General features: G+C 37.8%; 1 protein-coding gene across 1 annotated transcript; it reads right to left on the bottom strand.

Annotated features, from left to right (window-relative positions):
• Nucleotides 1-952: 952 nt before the first annotated feature.
• Nucleotides 953-4,429, bottom strand: LOC149832261 (cytochrome P450 CYP72A616-like). The gene is made up of 5 exons (XM_090013207.1): nucleotides 4,162-4,429; nucleotides 3,143-3,363; nucleotides 2,225-2,469; nucleotides 1,637-2,012; nucleotides 953-1,426 (listed from the first exon to the last, which is right to left on the bottom strand). The coding sequence occupies exons 1-5, from the start codon at nucleotides 4,427-4,429 to the stop codon at nucleotides 1,001-1,003; spliced, it is 1,536 nt and encodes a 511-aa protein (XP_089869333.1). The 3' UTR covers nucleotides 953-1,000.
• Nucleotides 4,430-21,812: the final 17,383 nt, after the last annotated feature.

The following is a 21,812-nucleotide window of genomic DNA, read 5'->3' as shown; positions in this document are numbered from 1 at the left end:
ATCTACTCACTAGACTTACAACAAATCAAGTCTAATGCAAAGCATTGCATACATCAAGATTCCAATTGCCTGAGCATAAAAAATATTCAACTTTTCTTGTCTATCTTTTTGGACTGTCATTCTTACTTACTTTTGACCTTTGTCTTGATACTTTTCATTTTAAATTTTTACTTATTATTCTTACTTGTTACACTACACCTGGTTCTAACACTAACTCTTCTAAACGGTCAACACACCTGAGTGCGACACTTGGACATGGCTCCTGTAGTGTCAGGTGCAGTCAACCTCAACAGGGTCCATTTCTATCCTAAACTTAAATCAATTAATCCTAATCAAGTCCAGTTATATCCATAGTATATACATAATAAGTATATATACACTTGTTGCACCTACGCATTTACATAGGTTTCAACAAACACACGGTGACTTTCACTTTAAGATGGATAATGACCGACTAAGTTTAGGTGAAGAAACTGGTTTGATTGACAAAACCCAATAGTACAACCAAGCATTGCTATCAATTGCAATAGTTTATATAGAGGGAAACCAGGCCAAGTTGATACAGGAAAACGGTGTGATGAATACCAAGTCAATGGAGAAAAGGTGGGCCAATTATCTCTTACCACTTGACCAAGTTTTTCTTGACTTTAGATGTACTCAAAGTCCATGTTATCCAATAAATACAAGTTAACTAAGTCTTGAAGAGAATAATCTTTGAAGAATTGTGTTCTTCCTGTTCCTCTCTCACTCATGAACAATTTTTTTTTTTGGTTCTAGCCCGTGAATTAAAATTATATCCTACAATTCAAGAAGGTGTTGAAAATTCCTAAATCATACAGCAAATGATCTAACAATGAAAATTTCTCTCCAAATATCGGACTACATTGCTTCCATGTATATTACAACCAAACGCCTGCGCCGGTGTGTGTGTGTGTGTGTGTGAGCGCGCGTGGAGTCTCAGGAATACTATGTCAAACAAAGCTGAGGGAGGTGATTTCTCTCAGACACGACGCAAGATGATTTGAGCTCCATACTGGGGTTGTACAGTTAGGATAATATGTGGGGCATGAGTGTAAGATGGCGAGAGCTCAAAGGAGAAATGCTGCAGAATCATGGCTAGCGCCAACTTAGCCTCAATTAATGCAAATGACTGACCGAGGCAGATCCGGGGACCCCAACCAAATGGGAAGAAGGCCAACTGATGGTTAGAGGCATTTGAAATTCCTGCTGAGAACCTCTCCGGCTTGAATTCAACTGCATCATCACCCCAAAAATGGCGATCGTGATGAATCTGGAGTATTGGTAACAGCAGACGCACTCCGGCTGGGAGGGTGACATTTCCCAGCTTCGTTGTTTTGTAAGTATGCCTAAAAGCAAAAGGTGCAGGTGGGTACAGCCTTAGAACTTCATATAGAATCATAGTTACCTGTGGTGCAGTTTAACAATGTCAGAGCAGAAAATTGGCAAGATGTTTGGAACTAAAGATTCAACTTGGACAACCTAACATTTCAGCCAATATGCTTCATTAGTCATCTGGATGCAGTCATGGCTGAACCAATTCAAATAGGAGGTCGTCCTAACATGTCTAATTACTACCAAATTATTTTCACAATCTTCACAAGAGAAGGGAACTTACAGTCTTTAGGTGGCTTAAGCTTTCAAAAGAGGGAGTGCTCTTCCCACAAACTTGAAGAACCTCATCCCTTGCTTGCGTCTGCCAGCAAGGATGCATAGAAAGTAGAATCATGGTCCACGTTAACAATACTGCAGTTGTCTCCTGGCCTGCAAAGTAGAACACTCTGCATTCCTCTATGACTTCAGCTCTTGTCATTCCTTTACTTCCATGTTCATGGTGGTTATTATTTGATTCTAATAGTAAGCCCAATAAATCATCATTTTTAGCAGTCCCCATCTTCATCTCTTTCTCTCTCTTCTCAATTATACTATTAAGAACCGATATGATCTTTCTGTTCAGCTCCTTTCTTCTAAGATTCTTCTTTGTCGGCAAAAACCTGTTTAACAGTAGCATGTACACTTAATTTGGACTACGTTTTCATAGTGAACTGCAAAGAAAAATATAGTTACACGGCGTTCAATTGCTTAATTGCAAAGACTAAAATATATTTCAACATGGAAGAGATACTAAAACATTGTTGCTGTATAGAAGCATTTTTTCTCTTTGTATGCTCCTGATACATGTTTAAAACAAACAAGTATGTTCTACCTGATTCCAGGGATGTAAAGCGTTCGAATGGCTTGGACGAAAAGGTCGCCTTCCTCCTTCTGTATTTGGAATATACACTTTCCTTCTTCATAGTTACTGCCAAATGCTGTTTTAGAAATGACATCTCCAGTAAGATTCTGAAATTCCACAAATACATCCAGTTCACAAGATCCTTTGGGCTCAATGGACTTTTCCAATCTCTGAACAAACTCACTGCAGCTAGAAGAAAATAACGGCAGCATTCCCTGTTTAACAAAAGCAGTGACAGAACATAATAACACGGCTAAATATGGCCATAAGGCCCTTACTATGAAAAATCTAGCAATTTTTTTTTCACAGAAGGCTAGGAGATTTTTTAATGAAAATTCGCTAAATGTTTTGAATATGAACTTTTCAGTGAAATATCGTTATAGTACTGGAAATTAGTGATATTAACGTGAAATTGTCATCTAAGTTTTTTCTCAGTGTATCACGATATTGTAAAACAAGAAGTAGGGAACGTTATTTTCAAAAAAATTAAGATGATTGTGATTATGGCATACAGTGAAAATGGGTTAAGGTCAATTAATATCAACCATTTACGGATTGGCCACATGATTGGAGCTGATGGATCAATTGTGATAATGGTCATTTTGGGGGAAAAAATTGGGTCTGAATCTTTGTTTCATAGCCTTAACAAGGCTCTTCTTGATCAGGGTTGTGTTTGGATTCTGAGAAGTTCCATGGAACTAATTTTCCACGTCAGAAAATGAGTTCTGCCCAATTCATTTGCAATTGCTCTGGGGTTGGTGGGATATAAACTGCATTGAAGTATGAATTTCACAGTCATGATGAAAATTACCGTTCATCTGAAATTTAAGAGTGGCCTTATTTCATGGAAACTTGCCAAGGCAAAAACAAAACCAGAAAACAAACCACCTTCAACTTTTCCAAATGAAAAGCGGGACTGATGAGCCTTCTTTGTGCTGACCATCGATCACCATCCAAGCCAACAATGCCCCTTGATAGGGCCTTCATCGCAGGGGGTTGGGGTGGCTTTTGAAAGTGACCAAATTTGTTTGAAAGAATTTCCTTTACCATCTCTGGATCCATAACGATGAGCTGTGGAGTTTTTCCAAACCAGCCGAGAGGTAGTCGACCTGCAGTTTTAACAATCCAATCTTAACCACAATATAACTCAATAAGCATCTCTCTCTCTCTCTCTCTCTCTCTCTACACACACATACGCACACACACCTGAATCCTGCAAAGCCAGTTTGAAGGCCATAAATCACCAAAAGCAAACATTTTAAATCCACAAAAAACAGTGGCTAATTAAAATGGTAGCTTGTCAAAATCGACAAACAAATGAGATTTAAAGAGGAAGAAAAAACATGAATAAGATCTTATTTTTTGGAAGAAAAATATGAATCAAAATAAGATCTTAAATAGGGAACCTAAGTAGTACTACAAGAAAACAAGAGATAAACATGGACTAAGAAACTACTAGAATCTAACAGGAAAATTAAAACCTACCTAATAAGAAACATTTATAGGATTTTCATGTTTTTTAGAAATTCTGACCTTACAGATGTTTTCAATATGATTGATTTACTAGAAACCGACACTTTGGATGAAAAAAATAGTATTTTGATTCCTATAAAAACAAGGGCACATCTGTAAGGTCAGAATTTTGAAAAAACACCGAAAATCCCATTAATGTTACTTAGTGGGTAGGTTTGAGAGGTTTTCTATTGGGTAGGTTTTAATTCCCCCAATCTAGCATACCATACTTCTCAACAAACTAATCAGATTTAATGAGGAAGGGAAAACATGAATAAGATCTTATTTTTTAGAATAAAAGTATGAAACAAAAACAAAATCTTAAATAAGAAACATGCGGAGTATAAGAAAACAGAGATAAGCATAGACTACGAAACCAATAGAATCTAACGTACCATACTTCTCAACAGCTTCATTAAAGAAGGGTAAGACACGTGGCACTATATCATGGGAGAAGCCCATGGGCTTAGACCATGTTTGCTCTTGCATACTCAGTGCTTCCCTTATGTTCCCAATGATCAGTTTGTAAGGGTACCCATGGATCCCTTGCCTCCTCAAGGCCTCTGCAAACTGCCTGGGCTTCCACCATACTGAGTATACTATCTTCACTGCCCACGAAAGGCACAGTGCTGAAGAAATGAAGAGAAAAATGGTTGCCACCATGTCTTCCCTGCTTGAGCGCAGTATGGGAATGGACAACCACATGGCTTGTGTTTATGGGATTATTTGGTACAAGTTTCTTGGTCACCAAGTAACATTGAGTGAATAATGTATTTCAACTTGCTGCGGTAAGCAATCTGCATAATTGTTCTGAACGCCATTTATTGCATCCCAATAAGTGTTGGGCTTAAATTGCTGACAGAAACTTGGTGTTGAGTCTCAACTTTTGCAAAGATTGAAATTTGTGCTTTAAAGAATACCTTCTTATTTCCCTAAAATAAAAAAACCTTCTTTGGCATTATGAATTTGCTACAATGAGATCGAAGTGAACTCTATGATGAGATGATACTTGCATCTTGTGTCTCGGTTTAAGTCAAACCGGTTCTTTAAGTCAGGTGATAACAAGGCTAGAAAAATGGGCACATCTAAGTCTCAATTGTTCTGATATAGTTTATTAAAGTTGTGGGCGCCGGATTTCAACGGAGTTGGTAGCGGCTCGTTAGTGGCATCTTTTGGATAATGATCGAGTTCATGAGCTTAAGAAAATTTTCAATTTTACAGGCACGTTTACCAGCAATAAATTTTGTTCTTATGAAAAGTTTAATATGATTTTTTTAAATGAAAAATTCTCACTTTTTTTATAGCACACAAAAAGGAGTAAAAAATTGAGAAAAAATGAAAGAGAGAGGAGAGAGAGAGGTGAGATGACTGCACCTTAAAGAGAGAAAGAAGTAGTAGGAGATACTGGATTTTGGATTGGATCAGATTCAACTTAAATGTGACTCATATTGACATCGACACATCAAGAAACATATATAGGTCTTCTTGGGTTGTGGGGGTTATATGACAGTATGGGATTTCATAAGTGCCTATTCATGCCCATTAGAGACCTTCACTAGTGTCCATTATGAACCTCTATCAAATCTTCATATAAATAGGAGATCTGATGAGTGCCACATACGTGTGTGATTTCTCTTTCTGGGTTCAAACGTCATGCTCATCTATCGACATTTTGGCATGGGCTCATTGAAGACATCGATTAGAGAATAGAACGTTGACCACCCACATCCATTGAAACATCCTTTGGATCGTTCAAGGCCACATCCAGTAAGTGACTTTTTCGCGATTCATTTTATGCTAACATTGGGTTATGGGAACCCGTTGGGGGTTCCGAGTGGACTGAGACTGAGTCTAACCCAATCCAACCCAATCCAAGCCTGGCCCGTTTAGGACCCGATTTGGTACCTAAAACCCAATATACTAGGTTCTAAGTGGACCAGATTTACACCTGATCAATAGGATCCAAATGGTTTTGGGTCTGGATTCAGATAGAGTTTAGGTCCATGAGCTTTAATATCAGGATCCATTTAAATCAGTTATGGATCCGAGCCGGGTCTAGATTGAAGGATCCAACCCACGTACAGTTTTGGGTTGGATCAAGTTTGGAATTGAATTTTGTCTACAGGATTCATGCACGGTTTGACCCTTTTAAGGAGCAGAATCAATTTAGTGACCAATTCTGTGGATTCTAGGACTGGTTCATAGCTTTTTCTGATTGGTTTTGAAATATTTTTCACCAGTTCCTACAAAAGGAGATCATGTTTTCTTATAGCTGAGAAAGAACAAGGGTTTTCTCATCCAGGTTTAGGAGTTTATAAGCTTTTGTGCTTATTTCGAACCGGTTTGGCTGTTTTAGGACCAGTTCAAAACCGTTTTAGATTGGTTCGAAGTATTTTATGGCCAGTTTCAAACTAGGACCCTCGATACTTGTAACAACATGCCTTTGTTGTTTTTATTATGCTTATATGTGTAATTTTATTATAGATGCATGACTTTTGCTTGCATTTGATGTTACTTTGTGTTATCCACGATATTTAACCATAAATTATGACTAAATTCATGACATATGTGATGTGTTTCATCAAAAGTTTATTTGTGCATATAGGATGTAGCATAAATTCATGTTTTTAATGAATTAATATATAATTTATCATGAATGTGCATGCATTATAATGATTGCATAGGTATGTTTTGTAATGCGAATATGTTTGCAGTCAAAGATCTTAATCAACTCACTTTGGCTATCACCAAATTGATTTGAGTTATGTTGATTGAGGGTTTCTTGGACTATATTGAGAGCGTTATTCAGTATTGTGATTGTGTGTATCGTTATGAAACAATGATTCTGCCCAAAGGTAAGTCATTGTGTAAGACCCGCGAGTTTTCTGATAAAATTATTCAATTTATGATGGAATTTCAAAATATATATACGAGCCTCTGTATATGTATATATATAGGTGAATGTTTGCGTTCGTAGTCGCATATATATATATATATATATATATATATATATATATATATATATATATATATATATATATATATATATATATTCATTTGATTCGAATTCTTGAAATATTTTAGGATTTTTATTACCAACAATATTACATTAAAAGAGTTTTTCTTTTTTCTTTTAAATATTTAAGAAGGATAGAAAGTTTGGAAATGTATTCAAACTTTAGGTTCAAATTCAAAAAAAAAAGAAGAGTTTTTTTGAAAATGAACTAAAATGAAATTTAACAAATTAAAAAGAGGGTTTTTGAATTCTTGGAAAGGTTGGCACACAACCAACGTTTTCCTAAGGCATGGGCGCACTCTTGGGTGCAGCTCATGCCAATTTGAAAAGATTAAAAAAAAAAGAGAAAAAGAATGAAAAGTCAAAAAGCCCAAAAATCAACCTATTTTTAAGGAGAAAAAAGAGAAGAGTGGTTAGCATTAAAGGAGGGATTTCAAAAGTCAAGAGGAGGGGGGGGGGGGGGGGGTGTTCAAGTTGAACCATCAATCTCTCCCTCTTCATCCCAGCCCTCCATTTCTTCTTTAAGCTTTAAAAAGCTTTTGAGAAGGGGAAGGAGAGAGAAAGACACCATTCGATTGGTCTCTTCTCTCTTTCTCTTTCTCTTTCTCTTCTCTCTTCTCTCTCTCCCTCTACAAAAAGAATTTGTGTGTGTGTGTGTGGTGGAGCTTCATTCCAATCAAGAAGGATCATCTTCTCCTTCCTTCATCCGATCAAGGTGAGATTTTCCCATTCTCTTACCATTTTCATGGTGGATTGGGTATTTGTTCAAGCATGAGGCCGAAAATCCCATTGCATCTGATGTATGCAAGGATTTTTGGTGGATTAGGTCATCCATGGGTTTGATTAGTTGCTTGTTCACGTTTTGAACACCCACACACACTTAACCGTTGGTACAAATGCACTTCCTTCCTTTTCTTTGTTCTTGCTTTTTTTTTTTGCTTCTTGGAAGGGGTTGCGTTTGAGGAGGCTTGCATGGCTAGACTGGGTTCTCTCGCAACCCAGCCCAACCATCTTTTCCTTCCTCTTTTTTGGGCTATCACAGCCTGTTAGAAAGGGGATGGCTGCATGTGTTGCAGCAGTGACCCAGGCCGACCAAGTGATGGTCAGCCCGAGGCCACCTTCCCCCTTCTCCTTCTATCTACCTTGCCCATGGTCGAGCTACAACAACACCCAACCTGTGGCCTGCTGTAGCTCCTTTTGTCCTCGGCTCTGTCAGGGTCACCCTGGATCGAGCAAGGTTCGATCAGGGCCCCTTGTCGTAAGCCTTGCAAAGGCTGGTAACCGGGTGCAGGCTGCACCCGGGTCTTGCATGGGTTGTGCCCTTTCCCAGTGCAGGCCATAGCTGCACCAGTGAGACCTAGTCTTACTTGGTCCGAACCACCCTGGTTCAGATCAGGGTCTCTCTCTCTCTTTCCCTTTCGGTTGGCCAGCTAGATCTGGTCCCGCATGGACCAGACCCAGCTGGTGTGTTGGGTGTCAGACCAGTCCGGGGCTTTCGACTGTGGGCTGCACTGCACCCCCTGGTCCGAATTGCCCTGGTTTAGACCAGGCTTGGGTGTGGTTCAGGATGGAGACCCTATTTTTATTAGCCTCAAGTTGGATGCCCGGACTGAAGCAGTCTGGGACCGTCCACAATAGGTTGACCTTGCAGCCTCGACGTTTGCTTCCACCGGTGTCGGCAGTAGGCCATGCCTTGCTGCTGGCCGTTTCCAGCATGTGTGAAGGGCAACAACCCTATTGTGTTAGCAACATATGTGCTGCTGTGCTTCGTAGTCCTACAGATTGTCGCGGTGTTTGGCCTAAGGCAGCAGGTTGAGTTGCCTTGGCGCCCCTTTTTCCTGCACATTTGTGCCATGTGCACGTCTGTAGAAATGCAGCCCCTTACTTTTAGTATTTTGGCGATTAGTCATGCTTGGTTCGTAGTTTCCCTTGTGTGCGATAACACATGCCAAGTTGTATGTGTGTTAGCGCTCGTAGTAGCGCGATAGTCATTGATAAAGCTTTGATGAAGTGATTGTGAAATGTCGCACGCATATATATGTATATTCACATTTTAAATGCTTAGAACATCGCCCATTACTCGCACATATGAACACGTGCATAGAATATTGTGTTATATTGCCTTGTTGTCATAATTACAAAACTTAGTGGATTTACGCATTTTGATTCATATATCACATGTTGTTGCCAAATGATACTTCTCACTTGCACATTTCAATATGGATTGAATGTGATATACGTAAATGTTGCCATTTACATTCGATAATTGTGCAAGAATATAAAAAATATGTTGAATGGCTTTGCACTTTCACCTTGGCACATCGAGACACTAAATTAAACTGTCTATTATGTACATCAAGTGTCGTATTTAGATTTTGTGCGCTATCACTACACTGTTGCATGTAGCACACTACACACTTGTTGTATCTCGATAAAGGGTTGGGAAGTTAGCACCACATAGGGTATTTGCACAATTTGCTAGTTGAGGTTATGCGACTCCACCAGAGTCTTGTTGGGCGATGGTCCGATGTTCATGAGAGAGCTCATGTGTTGCGATACCCTAAAGGATAAAATGGTGTTGTATCGCCTTCCTAGGCGATGCGCTCTTTCTTTGGCTGTGTAAGACTCGAGCACGTGAATGGGCGGGCAAGACCTCATTTGTGTGACTCTGCGAGGACCACAAGGCATGTGTGTCAAACACCTTGGAAGGAGGTGTATTGTCAAACCAAGCTTAAGAAAGATAAACTACCCAATTACCCATTCACAAAACGGTTCACCTTGGAGAGGGTGGGTGGTACAAACTCCGAGTGACAGGTCGTTACTATGACACGTTGATAAGAGTAAAGGCGTCCTTTTGGACTTCAGTCACTCAAAGTTAGGGAGATCGATGTTACCTTTTGAGGTACCTCCACTACTGTAGTAGTGTAGATTGTAATCCATTACCTATGCAAGGGTTCTCTCAGCCTTGGGCTGGCCGCATGAGGTTAATCGATCTGTAGCGTTTCTGGTTATCACATTAGAAATTGAATAACAGACGTCGGTTGCATGTCTCACAGAATATGAGGTTCTTTTGCGTACCCAAAAGAGTAAGCAAGAAGAACATAATCACTAACCAATCATATGCTGACTTACCTTGATTAGTTATTTGGTTATATTAAAACTATGTAAGGTGTTTCCTTCCTTTACTTTCTTCGTTGTACATACCGTAGTTGCTTTACTTTGGCTGTATGTTTCTAACTGTCTCATCTTGATGCACCTAGCTTTGTATTTCTACTTTTGCTAGTCTCGTACTCGTTGCACGTTGCACATATATATGCTTGCATGCACATTTATTTTGGTTACATATTGTTAATTGTTCTATCATGTTAGTCGTAGTCCTGCTGTTTACTTTTAATTCATGTCATGCCTGCTATCATGCCTTATGTTTATCTGAAAATCGTATATCTTGATTGGCTATCTCACCAGCTTGCAAGAGTACTGACCCCATTTTATTGGGATGCAGGTGATGATCACTATAAGAAAAATGCTAATTAGCGATGGATATTTGCGACAAACAAAATCCATTTGAAATTGGCGATGGAGTAGCGAGAGAAAGATATTCATCACTAAAATATCATTTATTTGCGATTTTTGCGACGGAAAATATTTTGTCGATAATTCGTCACTACGTTGAGATGGATTAGCGATGGATTTTATTCTGTCGCCATATTCGTTGCAACTTAGCGACGGATCTGCAACAGAACTATTGCATCACTAAGTCATCGCCAAATAGCGATGACTTAATGACAAAATTTGGCCGTCATGAATCCGTCGCTAATTTCTCCGTAAATCCCAAATTTTTTACCCATTCTTTCTCTTTTCTGTTTTGTCTCCATCGTGTTTCCCCGACCCACCTCCCGTCTACCCCCGACTCGCCTCTCGTCTCCCCCCGGCCTGCCTCCTGTCGCCCCACGGCCCGCCTCCTGTCCCCCCGGCCTGCCTTCTGTGGCCCCTTGGCCCGCCGCCCCTCGGCCATCGCCCGACGCTCCCCCATCGCCCGATGCTCCCCCGTCACCCGATGGTCCCCCTTCGCCGACCTCCCCCCCGCTTTCTGCCGACCTCCCCTTTCACCGACGCCTGACGCTCAGGTAACCCTAAACTCTCTTGTCTCTTTCCGCCGACCTCCCCCTTCACCGACGCCCGATGCTCAGACCGACCATTACATTTTTCACCGGGGAGGGGCTGAGCCCCCTTCCTGTGTTACGATAGTCACGGGAAGGGCTCGTCCCCCTCCCTATGTTTTTTTTGTCAGGGAGGGGCCGAGCCCCCTCCCTGTGTTACGGGAGTCGTGGGAGGGGCTCAACCCCCTCTCTATATTTTTTTCATCAAAGAGGGGCCGAGCCCCCTCCCTATGTTTTTTTCGTCAAGGAGGGGCCAAGCACCCTCCCTGTGTTACGGGAGTCGCGGGAGGGGCTTGGCCCCCTCCTTATGTTTTTTTCATCAGGGAAGGGTCGAGCCCCCTCCCTATGTTACGGGAGTCGCAATAGGGGCACGACCCCTCCCTATGTTGTTTTTGCCAGGGAGGGGTTGAGGCCCCTCCTTGTGTTACGGGAGTCGCGGGAGGGGCTCGGCCCTCTCCCATTTTTTTTTATTAGAGAGGGCCCGATCCCCCTCCCTGTCTTACGGAAGTCGCGGGAGGGGCTTGCCCCCCTCCCTTTTTTTTTGCCTTTTTTTCGCCAGGGAGAGGTCGAGCCCCCTCTCTGTCTTACAAAATGCCTGGGAGGGGCTCGGCCCCCTCCCCCTTTTTTTTCGCCAGGGAGGGGCCGAGCCCCCTCCCTATCTTACGGGATGCCCGAAAGGGGCTCGACCCCCTCCCCCTTTTTTTTTTGCCTTTTTTTTTGCGAGGGAGGGGCCGAGCACCCAACCTATTTTTTTTTCGCCCCTGTCTTACGGGATGAGAGGGAGGGGGGCTGAGCCCCCTCCCTTTTTTTTTGTATATATGTGTTTCGCAGGTATGTTGCTGAGCTAATTGCGCGATGCTTAGTGCTAAGCATCACATGTGACTAAAAATGCAATGCAAAAAGAAATAAGAAAAAAATGCAAAGACAAAAGCAATTCAAATCGGGTATATACCCGTGGTGAGTAATTGATGCAAGCGCATCACATGTTATTTAATTTATTAGATGCAACACTTTTCTCTTCACACACTCACTTAGTTGTGGATATCTAGAACTGCTTTGATGAAGTTTGGAGATCATGCTGAGTATGATTTTAATATATGAGAATAGAAGTATTCTTATTTTTGGAGTACGGATTCCATGTTAGGCATGGTAGTAGTTAGCGGGATATTGAAGTGTGTTTGTTGCAGGTACATGTTTGATATTGTTTTAATATGAATGATTTGAATATATTGCAATGTTTGATGTGTTTGTATCAATGCTTGCATGAACTTATTTTCTATTTGATTATGCATTCCATGTGAAATTGTATCATGATTTTTTTGTTCAAATAAATGTATCATTTTATATAATGTGATTTTAAATTTTTAAATATCCTCGTGATGTATATAAATATGATGTGATGGTGTTACACACAAAAATCTACGTATTACTTTAAACAAAAAATTACTCACAAACAATCACCAAACAAGAATTAATAGATAAATTAGATATTTGTTTTATCATAGCATTATTAAGATTCTCTTTTAACTGATGATGATAATATTTGTAATATTATAGGACAAAATGACTGCAAACCATGAATGAATGTACTGTAGGATAGTTGATAATGAGGTATCGCATGAATATATGGATGGTGTTGACAATTTTATTGAATTCGCAACGGCAAGTGTCAGTACAGTGGATCCCACCGGTCGAATCAGATGCCCCTGCAAGATGTGTAAGAATAATCGATTTATAGAACCTCATGGCGTTAGACATCACCTATAATGAAAGAGTTTTGTTAGTGGTTATCAAAATTGAATGCTCCATGGTGAAGAATTTTAGAATAATTTTGACGCACGGATAAATGTGGTGCACAATAATCCATATGTGGATTTGATATTTGATGTCGTAGGACCAGAAATGGGTTCTGCTATGGGACATAGTGATGCACCAACCGGGGTAGAGGAAGAAGCAACAAACGATGCAGCTAGTACATTTTATGACTTACTTAGAGATGCTGATGAGCCACTGTGGAATGGTTGCGAGAGTCACACTATCTTGTCTACAGTTCTTTAACTACTGAATTTGAAGTCAGAGTATAATTTGAGCCAATCATGTTTTGACCGTTTGTACTCTATTGTGAAGAGTATGTTGCCCAAAGATGAGAAATTGCCACAAAATCTCTACCGTGCGAAGGTTATGGTCAATGCTCTAGGTATGGGGTATCAAAAGATAGATGCTTGTCCCAATCACTGCATGTTGCATTTCAAATATTAAGAAAATAGCAGATCATACCCATCATGTGGACATCCTTGGTTCAAGCCAAAGACAAAGAGAAATGGTAGCACAAGGTAAAAAAAAGTGTCATATAAGTCACTCCGCTACTTTCCTCTCACCCCTAGATTGCAACGACTTTATATGTCTTTGAGGACAGCTAAACAAATGATACGACATGCAAATAAAGTTCAACATGATGAAGACAGAATCACACATCCTGTAGACACAGAAGCTTGGAGGCACTTTGATTGTACTCATCAGAACTTCGCTTTGGAAGTGAGAAATATTAGGCTAGGTTTATGTACAAATGAATTTAATCCATTTGGGGGTAGATCAACCCCATACTCTTGTTGACCATTATTTGTCACCCCATACAACCTTCCTCCAAGCTTGTGTATAAAGCGTCAAAATCTTTTCTTGACTCTATTGATCCCTGGTCTGACGTCTCTGGGCCAAAATCTTGATGTATATTTAAGGCCATTGATTGATGAACTGAAAATACTGTGGGATGACGGTGTTCTCATGTACGATGCCCATAAAAAATAAAAATTTAATATGAAGGTTGTTGTTCTATGGACAATCAGTGACTTTCCTGCATATGGTATGCTATCTGATTGGATCACACATGGGAGGTTGGCATGTCCGTACTGCATGGAGAATACAAAATCGTTTAGATTGATGCATGGAAGGAAGTCATGTTGGTTTGATTGTCACCGTTGATTTATACCCAGCGATCATCCGTTCTGACGACAAAATACTATGTTTCGAGCAGGCACAACTGAAATGGAAGTTCCACCCACAAGGTTGTCTGGCATAGAGATTTTAAGAAGATTGTGATACTTTTCATGTGGACTGACAGATGCCCGTAGTGCGAGGCCCTTTATTGGATTTGAGAAGGATCATAATTGGACAAAAAAAATCTATAGTTTGAGAACTACCATATTGGTCGACCTTATTGATACGACACAATTTGGATGTCATGCATGTAGAGAAAAATGTCTTTGATAATGTATTCAATATGGTAATGAATGTGAAAGGGAGAATGAAGGATAATCCGAAGGCTCGTATGAATTTAAAAGTATTATGTAAAAGAGCAGAATTAGAACTGAAAGAGTACAATGGCAAAGTACTGAAACCAAAGGCAAGGTACATGCTTGGGCCAGATTAAGTAAAGCAGGTATGTCAATGGTTGAGACAATTGAGATTTTCAGATGGATACATCTCTAACATTGCTCGGACTTTGAAGATAGACGAGGGACTATTATATGGGTTGAAGAGCTATGATTGTCATGTCATTATGCAATGGTTGATACCCCTAGCATTCCATGATATGTTAGACAAACCTATATGGGGAGTATTGTCCGAGTTGAGTAGATTTTTTAGAAAATTGTAAGCATCAGAAGTCGTAGTATCTGAGATAAAGAATCTCAAGGAATCTGTCGTAACTACTATTTGTTAGCTAGAGAAGATTTTTCCACCAGCTTTTTCTTATGTTATGGAATATGTGATCATACATTTGCCATATGAACTTAGGGTTGGTGGACCTGTGCAATATCGGTAGATGTACCCATTTGAAAGGTATATATTTAAAAAAAAAATTTTTTTCAAGGCTATTGAGAAATTTATTGTAATCCGAGATGTATATTGTTGACAGATGCATGTTTGACTTCAAAAAAAAGGTTCGAAATAAAGCAAGAGTAGAGGGTTCTATTTGTGAGGCGTACACTTTAGAAGAGATTTCAAATTTCTCATCTATGTACTTTGAAGCTCACATTCCAACACGCTACATATGCCCACCCCATAATGACGATGAAGAATAATTAACTATAATTGACAAATTGTCTATATTTCAATCACTTGGGCATGTACTTGGCAGTTACCGGTCAAGACTCTTGAAAGATCGAGAGCAAGACACAATACAAATTTATATCCTTTTTAATTACTCAGCAATCGACCCATACATCGAGTAAGTATACTTAGTATATAACACTAAGTTCTATACGTGCATACATGGTTAGGTAAAATAAGTTTTTGTTAAGTGCAAACAATTTGATCTGGAGTTGCGAAGAAAACTTCCACATCTCACTGATGCAGAAGTACAAAAAGAATGTGAAAATAAGTTTGTGACATGGTTGAAAGAGCTGGTAAGGACGATTGTATACATTCTTTCCCTGTAAACAACAATAAGATACTTAATTGGTCGTGATCACAATTATTTTTTATGCTTGTAGGTCCACCATGGTGATGTTAAAGATCAAAGAATATGTGATTTACAAAATGGTTCGTCCAAAGTTGTGCAATGTTACAATGGGTACATCATAAATGATTATCGATTCTATACAAAAGACTACAGTGTCAACAAGTCAACGATGAATAGTGGCGTGTGCATCAAGGGTAGCAGCCACGGTAAAAATGAACATGACTACTACAGTGTTATAGAAGAAATAATGGAGTTGACTTACTTAGGCACAAATAATAGCTTAACTTTATTTAAGTATCATTGGTTTGATCCCAAAGCAACAAGAGTTGACAAAGCCTCAGGCATTGTGAAGGTGAATCATAAATCAAGGTTTGGAACATATGAACCTTTCATATTAGCTTCGCAAGCTTAACAAGTTTACTATACTTCATATCCAACTACTAGGAAGTTAGATATAAATGAATGGTGGGCAGTTTGTAAGGTGAAATCTAAACTATACCCCGAGTATGATCAGTTACAGGAAGACAAGATTGCTGAAGAGGGTGATTACTATCAATCAGATGATATGTATGACTTGTCTTATGATCACGATGTTTCATATTATATGCATGTCATATCACCATTGTCCGATGACACATGCATGGAAGAATGTGATCCAAATGATATACCAAGTGGATGGACGCTAAATGAAGAAGAAGAAAATGATGACGAAGACGAGGAGGAGGAAGAAGAAGAGTATGAAAGTCGAATAAGTGATGAGGAATCATTCTCGAGCTTGTGAAATATATCTTATAATACATACCTGTATTTGATCTGAATGATTAGATTGATTTGAATGTAATGTAATGATTTGAATGTTTTAAAGGTATTGCAATGTTTTGAATGTATTGTATCTCTTCGATAGGTATAGAGTTATGAATTGAATGTATTGTAACGTGTTAGAATGATTTGAATGAAATAGCAGATATTTGAATGTCTTGCATGAAGTTTTTTTCGATTTGATTATGTATTCATGAAGATATAAAGTTGTGTAACTGATCTAATGTATCAAAATGTATTGCAATGTTTGAATATATTGCATGACATTTTTTATTTGTTAGAATATGGTTAGTGGAGGTCACAGTCGTCGGGCACCCAGTGGTAGCCAATCTAAGCCTTCATCTTCACGAGCTGCTTCGACAGGTATATCATTTAAATGATTGTATACTTGATTAGTTTAAATGTGCATTGTGTGAATTTCTAACTCATTGTTCTGTAGGTGTTGTTTCGCCTATACATGACCCACCTACGCCGGATGCAGGGTCTTCTTAGTATGACCCACGATGAGTAATTCAAATAGTGTATATCAATAGTCGATCGTAAGTATTTTATTGTCACTTGTCCAATACTTAACTTATAAAAAGTGTATATCGACAGTCGATTGTTAATGTGTATCAATTCATGTGTAGTGCGAGGTTTGAGCAGCAAAAAGTAATATGAGAAATTATAAAGTCATTGCTGCATCATCTTTCAGGATCGGTAGCGCAATGAAAAGAATACCCGAGAGAGATGTTGGATAGTTTAATGTCCTCATTCATGGTATGCAATCATTTATCATAACAAGAAGTGTTTCATATTTATGTGTGCTAACTTTCTGAAAGTATTTGTAGGCTTTTCATCGCTTCACGACTGCAAATGAGGAGAAAGACGCAAGGGTAGTGTGGCAGAAGGTGGCTGCCAATCGATTTGCCGACATGCTGTACAATATGAAGACTGCAACAAAAAAAGCAGTTGGTGGGATAGATGATCCACTGCAGTGGAAGGGCCATGGGCCTTCTACTATCAGGAGAGATTATTGGGAGGGCATATACGACAAGTGAGCGAGCAATAAATTTTAAAATCGCTCAGCAAAGGCTGCACAAAATCAAGCAAAGATGCTCGATGCCCATCTACACATAGGTGGATTTAGGACTTTTGGGAGTCACCACAAGAGAATGGTAACTCATGAATATATATATTGTCAAGTTTGTAAATATTTCAGCATACTTATTAATCAATTTTTTTATTATTTAACATTGCATAAAGCAGAAAAAGGAGACATTGTGCCTTATAAGGATGTGTTTGTTGAAACACATAAATGTAAGAGCATGAGAGATTTTGTATCAAAGAAAGCGAGAGCGGCGTCGGTATGTATTTATTGTATTAATAAACATTGTAATATACAAGTTACTTTGAATTACGTTTTCATAAACATTATAATTCTAAATTATTAATTCATATTCTAATCATTACTTTGTAGGAGTCATACGAGCAGCAAATGGTACAACGATATGGCAATGACTCCACTCAGCATCCGCCTTTTGATCCTACAGCATGGGTGACTGCAACTGGTGAACCAGAAAAGGGTCGTGTGTTCGGGTTTGGGAGTAACATGAACACCACACCAGTCATTGCCTCTTGCAGCCACGGCTCTCAGAGTTCTCCCGCCAGCATCAACTCCCAACGTCCAAATGACCCTGCTATGTCTTGGGATGATGTCTGTCAGCATCTTGAGGAAAAGATGCAGAATTTTTTAAATGAAGTCATTCCCATCATTGTCCGTAATGAGTTGTGCAACTTTTTTCAGAATAGGGGAACTTCGTCTATATTCAACATGAGCTTCGGTGCCCGTCAGGTATAAAGATTCATGTCATTTGTTTTATGTCATTAGATTTCAAGCTAGTATATGCATGATTGAATACATATATGCATGATTGCCTCACTATGATTTTTTTGACATCTTATAACACATATATGCATGATTGATTCACTATAAATTTTTTTTGACACCCTTATAGCACATATACACATGATTGAATCACTATGAAAGTTTTTTTACAACCTTATAACACATATATGTATGATTTAATCACTATAAAAGTTTTTGAAAAACCTTAGAACACATACAAGCATGCTTTCATCACTCTAACAACCTTAAAACACATATGAGCTTGATATTAGCATATATGAAAGTTTTTTAATGCCTTAGAACATATATGAGCCTGATATTAGCATATATGAAAGTTTTTTAATGCCTTATAACACATATGAGCCTGATATTAGCATATATGAAAGTTTTCTAATGCCTTATAACACATATGTGCATGATTGAATAACTATAAATTTTTTTGACTGCTTTAGAACATGATAGGCATGATTGAATCACATATAAAGTTTTTCGACTGCCTTAGAACACATATAAGCATGATTTCATCACTATGGAAGTTTTTTGACAGTCTTGCAACACATATATGCATGATTGTGATACATAACACATTTATTTGATAGCCTTATATACTATATATGCATGCGTGAATCACTGTGAAATTCTTTGACAAACTTAAAACACATATATGCATGATTGAGTCACTATATTTTTTTTTCAGTCTTAGAACACATATTTAAATTCTGTTAATGTCCTTTAGTTTATTGTTATTCTCTGTGTCATTCAGCCATTTACTTTGTTGCATTAGATTAGGTGCATTGCATATAATTTATTTTATTAAATTTTTTTTATAAATACTAACATTTTTTTTCTCTTGTAGGATGCTGGAGATGATCAACGTAGAGGAACTGATGGAGGGATGGAGGGAGGCACGGATCGACAAAATGAAGAGGATGATGCCCAGAATCTTGACGATGATTAGATTCATTTATTTAATTTCTTTGACATACTTGTGACTAATTATAACTTAGCAAAGACTGTATTTGATTGTTAAAGTTTGCCTAATTTAGAAATTGTGTTAAATTTGTTCCACCTGTATATGTATTTTTTATGTAGTTTTTTTATAAACAGGTTATATGAAATTATATAACAAAAAATTTTCTTTGACTTTCATAAAATTAAAAAAATAAATAAATATATTTAAAAAAAAAAATTAGCGATGGATATTATCTGTCGCTACTCCGTCGCAAATTTGAGGCAGTCGTCGGTTTGTGATAAAATTTAAGTTGTTGCTAATGGTCGTCTCCAATTTGTCAATGACCATTAACGGCGGATACGTACCTCTCGTTAAATAGTAGCAACTGATTAGCGACAGATTAAATTCCATCGAATAACCAAATTCAGTCTCTATTTAGCGGTGAATTAACGACGGGTATGATCCGCCGCCAATTCGACGCTACCTAGTGTGATCATCGCAAAATTTTTCCTCTTGTATCTTTCTCTCTCTTCCTTCTCTTTACCATTCTAATCCCGATTTCTCCTTTTTGAAGGGAGAAATAAAAGACAGAAAAAGAAGAGAAAAGAAAAAAGAAAGGAAAGAAGAAAGAGGAACTCTTTTGCGAAGGTCTCACTTAACCTTAATTTTAAAAATATTTAAAAGATTACTCGCCTCCGTTTTTGAAATATTTGCGGGAAAATTGGGAGACGGGATTCGCTCGTCGGTATGAGGTTCGACCGTTCCTGGCGCCTTTACCAGGGGTAATCGAACCAATGCTCGAATTTATGCCTTTTTGCTTTGCTAGAATATCATCTAAGAATTTATTCTAAGTCTAAATGTACAAAGAATTATGCTTGTGCAATGCAAGGATGTATTCTCTTTTTGGAAAATGATTTGGAAATCTCCAAGTGTTTCTGAGATGAATTTGATGATAGAGTGAAGAAATGGTTTCTAACTTAGAACTGGAGATAGATCAGGAAAGATGTTTAAAATTCCAAGTCTTTGAAATAATCAGAGTTTTGGGAAAATAAATCTTGACTTTGAAAAGAATGATTTGAAGCTGAGATAAAAGGAAGGAAATTTTAAAGTCAGAAATGGACTTTAAATTTTGAACCTGGATTTAAGAGAGGAGATGAAATTTTGAAATGGAATTGTATTCCAGATCGAAAAATGGGATTTGAGAAATCCAAATTGAGCTTGAAAAAGAATAGAATTGGGTTTAAGAGATCAATATGGGATATGAGAAGCATAATTGGTTTTTGGAATTTGGAAATCAAGATAGAATTTGAATCAAAAGTCTGAATTCTAAATGGAATTTGGATTCGAAGTCTGAGATCCAAGATGGAGCTGGATCCTAAATGGAATTTGGATCCAAAGTCTGAGATCCAAAATGAAGTTGAATTCTGGAGTCTTAAATGGAATTGGATATGAAGTCTGAGATCCAGAATGAAGTTGAATTCTAGGATCCTAAATGGATTTGGACCTGAAGTCTGAGATCCAAGATAGAGTTGATTTCTGGATCTAGAATTCTAAATGGGAAATGGATCTGAAGTCTGAGATCCAAAAGTGAAGATTGCATTTGGAAATCTGGATCCAAGTTTGGATTGGGTTCTAACTTTGGATTTGGAATTTTGAAAGTCCAAATGGGACTTTTGAAGATGGGTCTGGGTTTTGAAAAACCCAGATTGAATTTAAAATTTAAGAAGAAATCGAATTTTTGAGATTCAGAATCAATCTCAAACTTTGATTTTGAATTTGAAGATAAGGAAACAAACTTGATTTTGAATTTGAAATCAGAAGATGAATCAGAAACTTCAAAGTTAAATTGAACTTTGAAATTGAATCTTGAAAGAGTGAATTTGGAATTTCAAAGTTGATTTGAACTTTGAAATTTGATTTGAATTGGAAATTGAAGTTTTGAATACAAAATGAATTTGAAATTTCAAAGTTAATTTGGACTTTTGAAATTGAATTTTGAATCTTGAAAATGAGATAGAATTTGAATTTGAACCTATAAATAAGGATTGATTTAAAGAAGATACTAAAAATCACTTGGAATTTTTAAAAAGAATTTTGAAAATATGATGCAATTCTATCCTAAATGATGAATGAATTTAAAGAATTTAAAATTAGATTTGAAAATCCTATTTTATTCTTTAAGTGAATTAAAATAAGATTGAAGATATAATACACCTCTCACTATGGTCATTGAATGTATTATATAATAATCACATTTAAATTCAGGTGAAGAATAAAATATATTTTGGTGTTTTTATAGAGTTTAGAATGAAATTAACTCTCAATATATCCTGACTGTGGCCATTGATATATATATATTGAATTAATTTTAAACTAAACTCTGATAAAAGAGGAAAATATTTAAAGAAAACATAATGATTTTTTAAAAAGGATCCAGTGTGGGTCCAGTGTTATTCCATAAAAGATGAAAATCCTAAGTTTTGTTTACATCCTGACTATGACAATCGATGTAAATCATCAACTTAGGATTTTAATCACCTTTTATAAAATGGTGCACGTGCCATTCGTGGGCCCATTTGTGGATTTTTTTGAAAAAAATGAACAGAAAAGAATGATATGAAGTAAGCAATTCATAATGTTTTCATGCTCATTCATTCTAAGCTAATACTGAAAATGTAAATATTTTCATTATATCTAGCTATTACAAGTTTGAGAATACAAAGAAACAATAAAATCCTAAATCTAAAGAAAT

Source organism: Nuphar pumila, chromosome 7 (assembly GCF_984573655.1).
Source record: "Nuphar pumila chromosome 7, dmNupPumi1.hap1.1, whole genome shotgun sequence".
Lineage (NCBI taxonomy): Eukaryota > Viridiplantae > Streptophyta > Magnoliopsida > Nymphaeales > Nymphaeaceae > Nuphar > Nuphar pumila.
The sequence above is the reverse complement of the archived record's forward strand: the minus strand, read 5'-3'. Positions and strand labels throughout refer to the sequence as shown.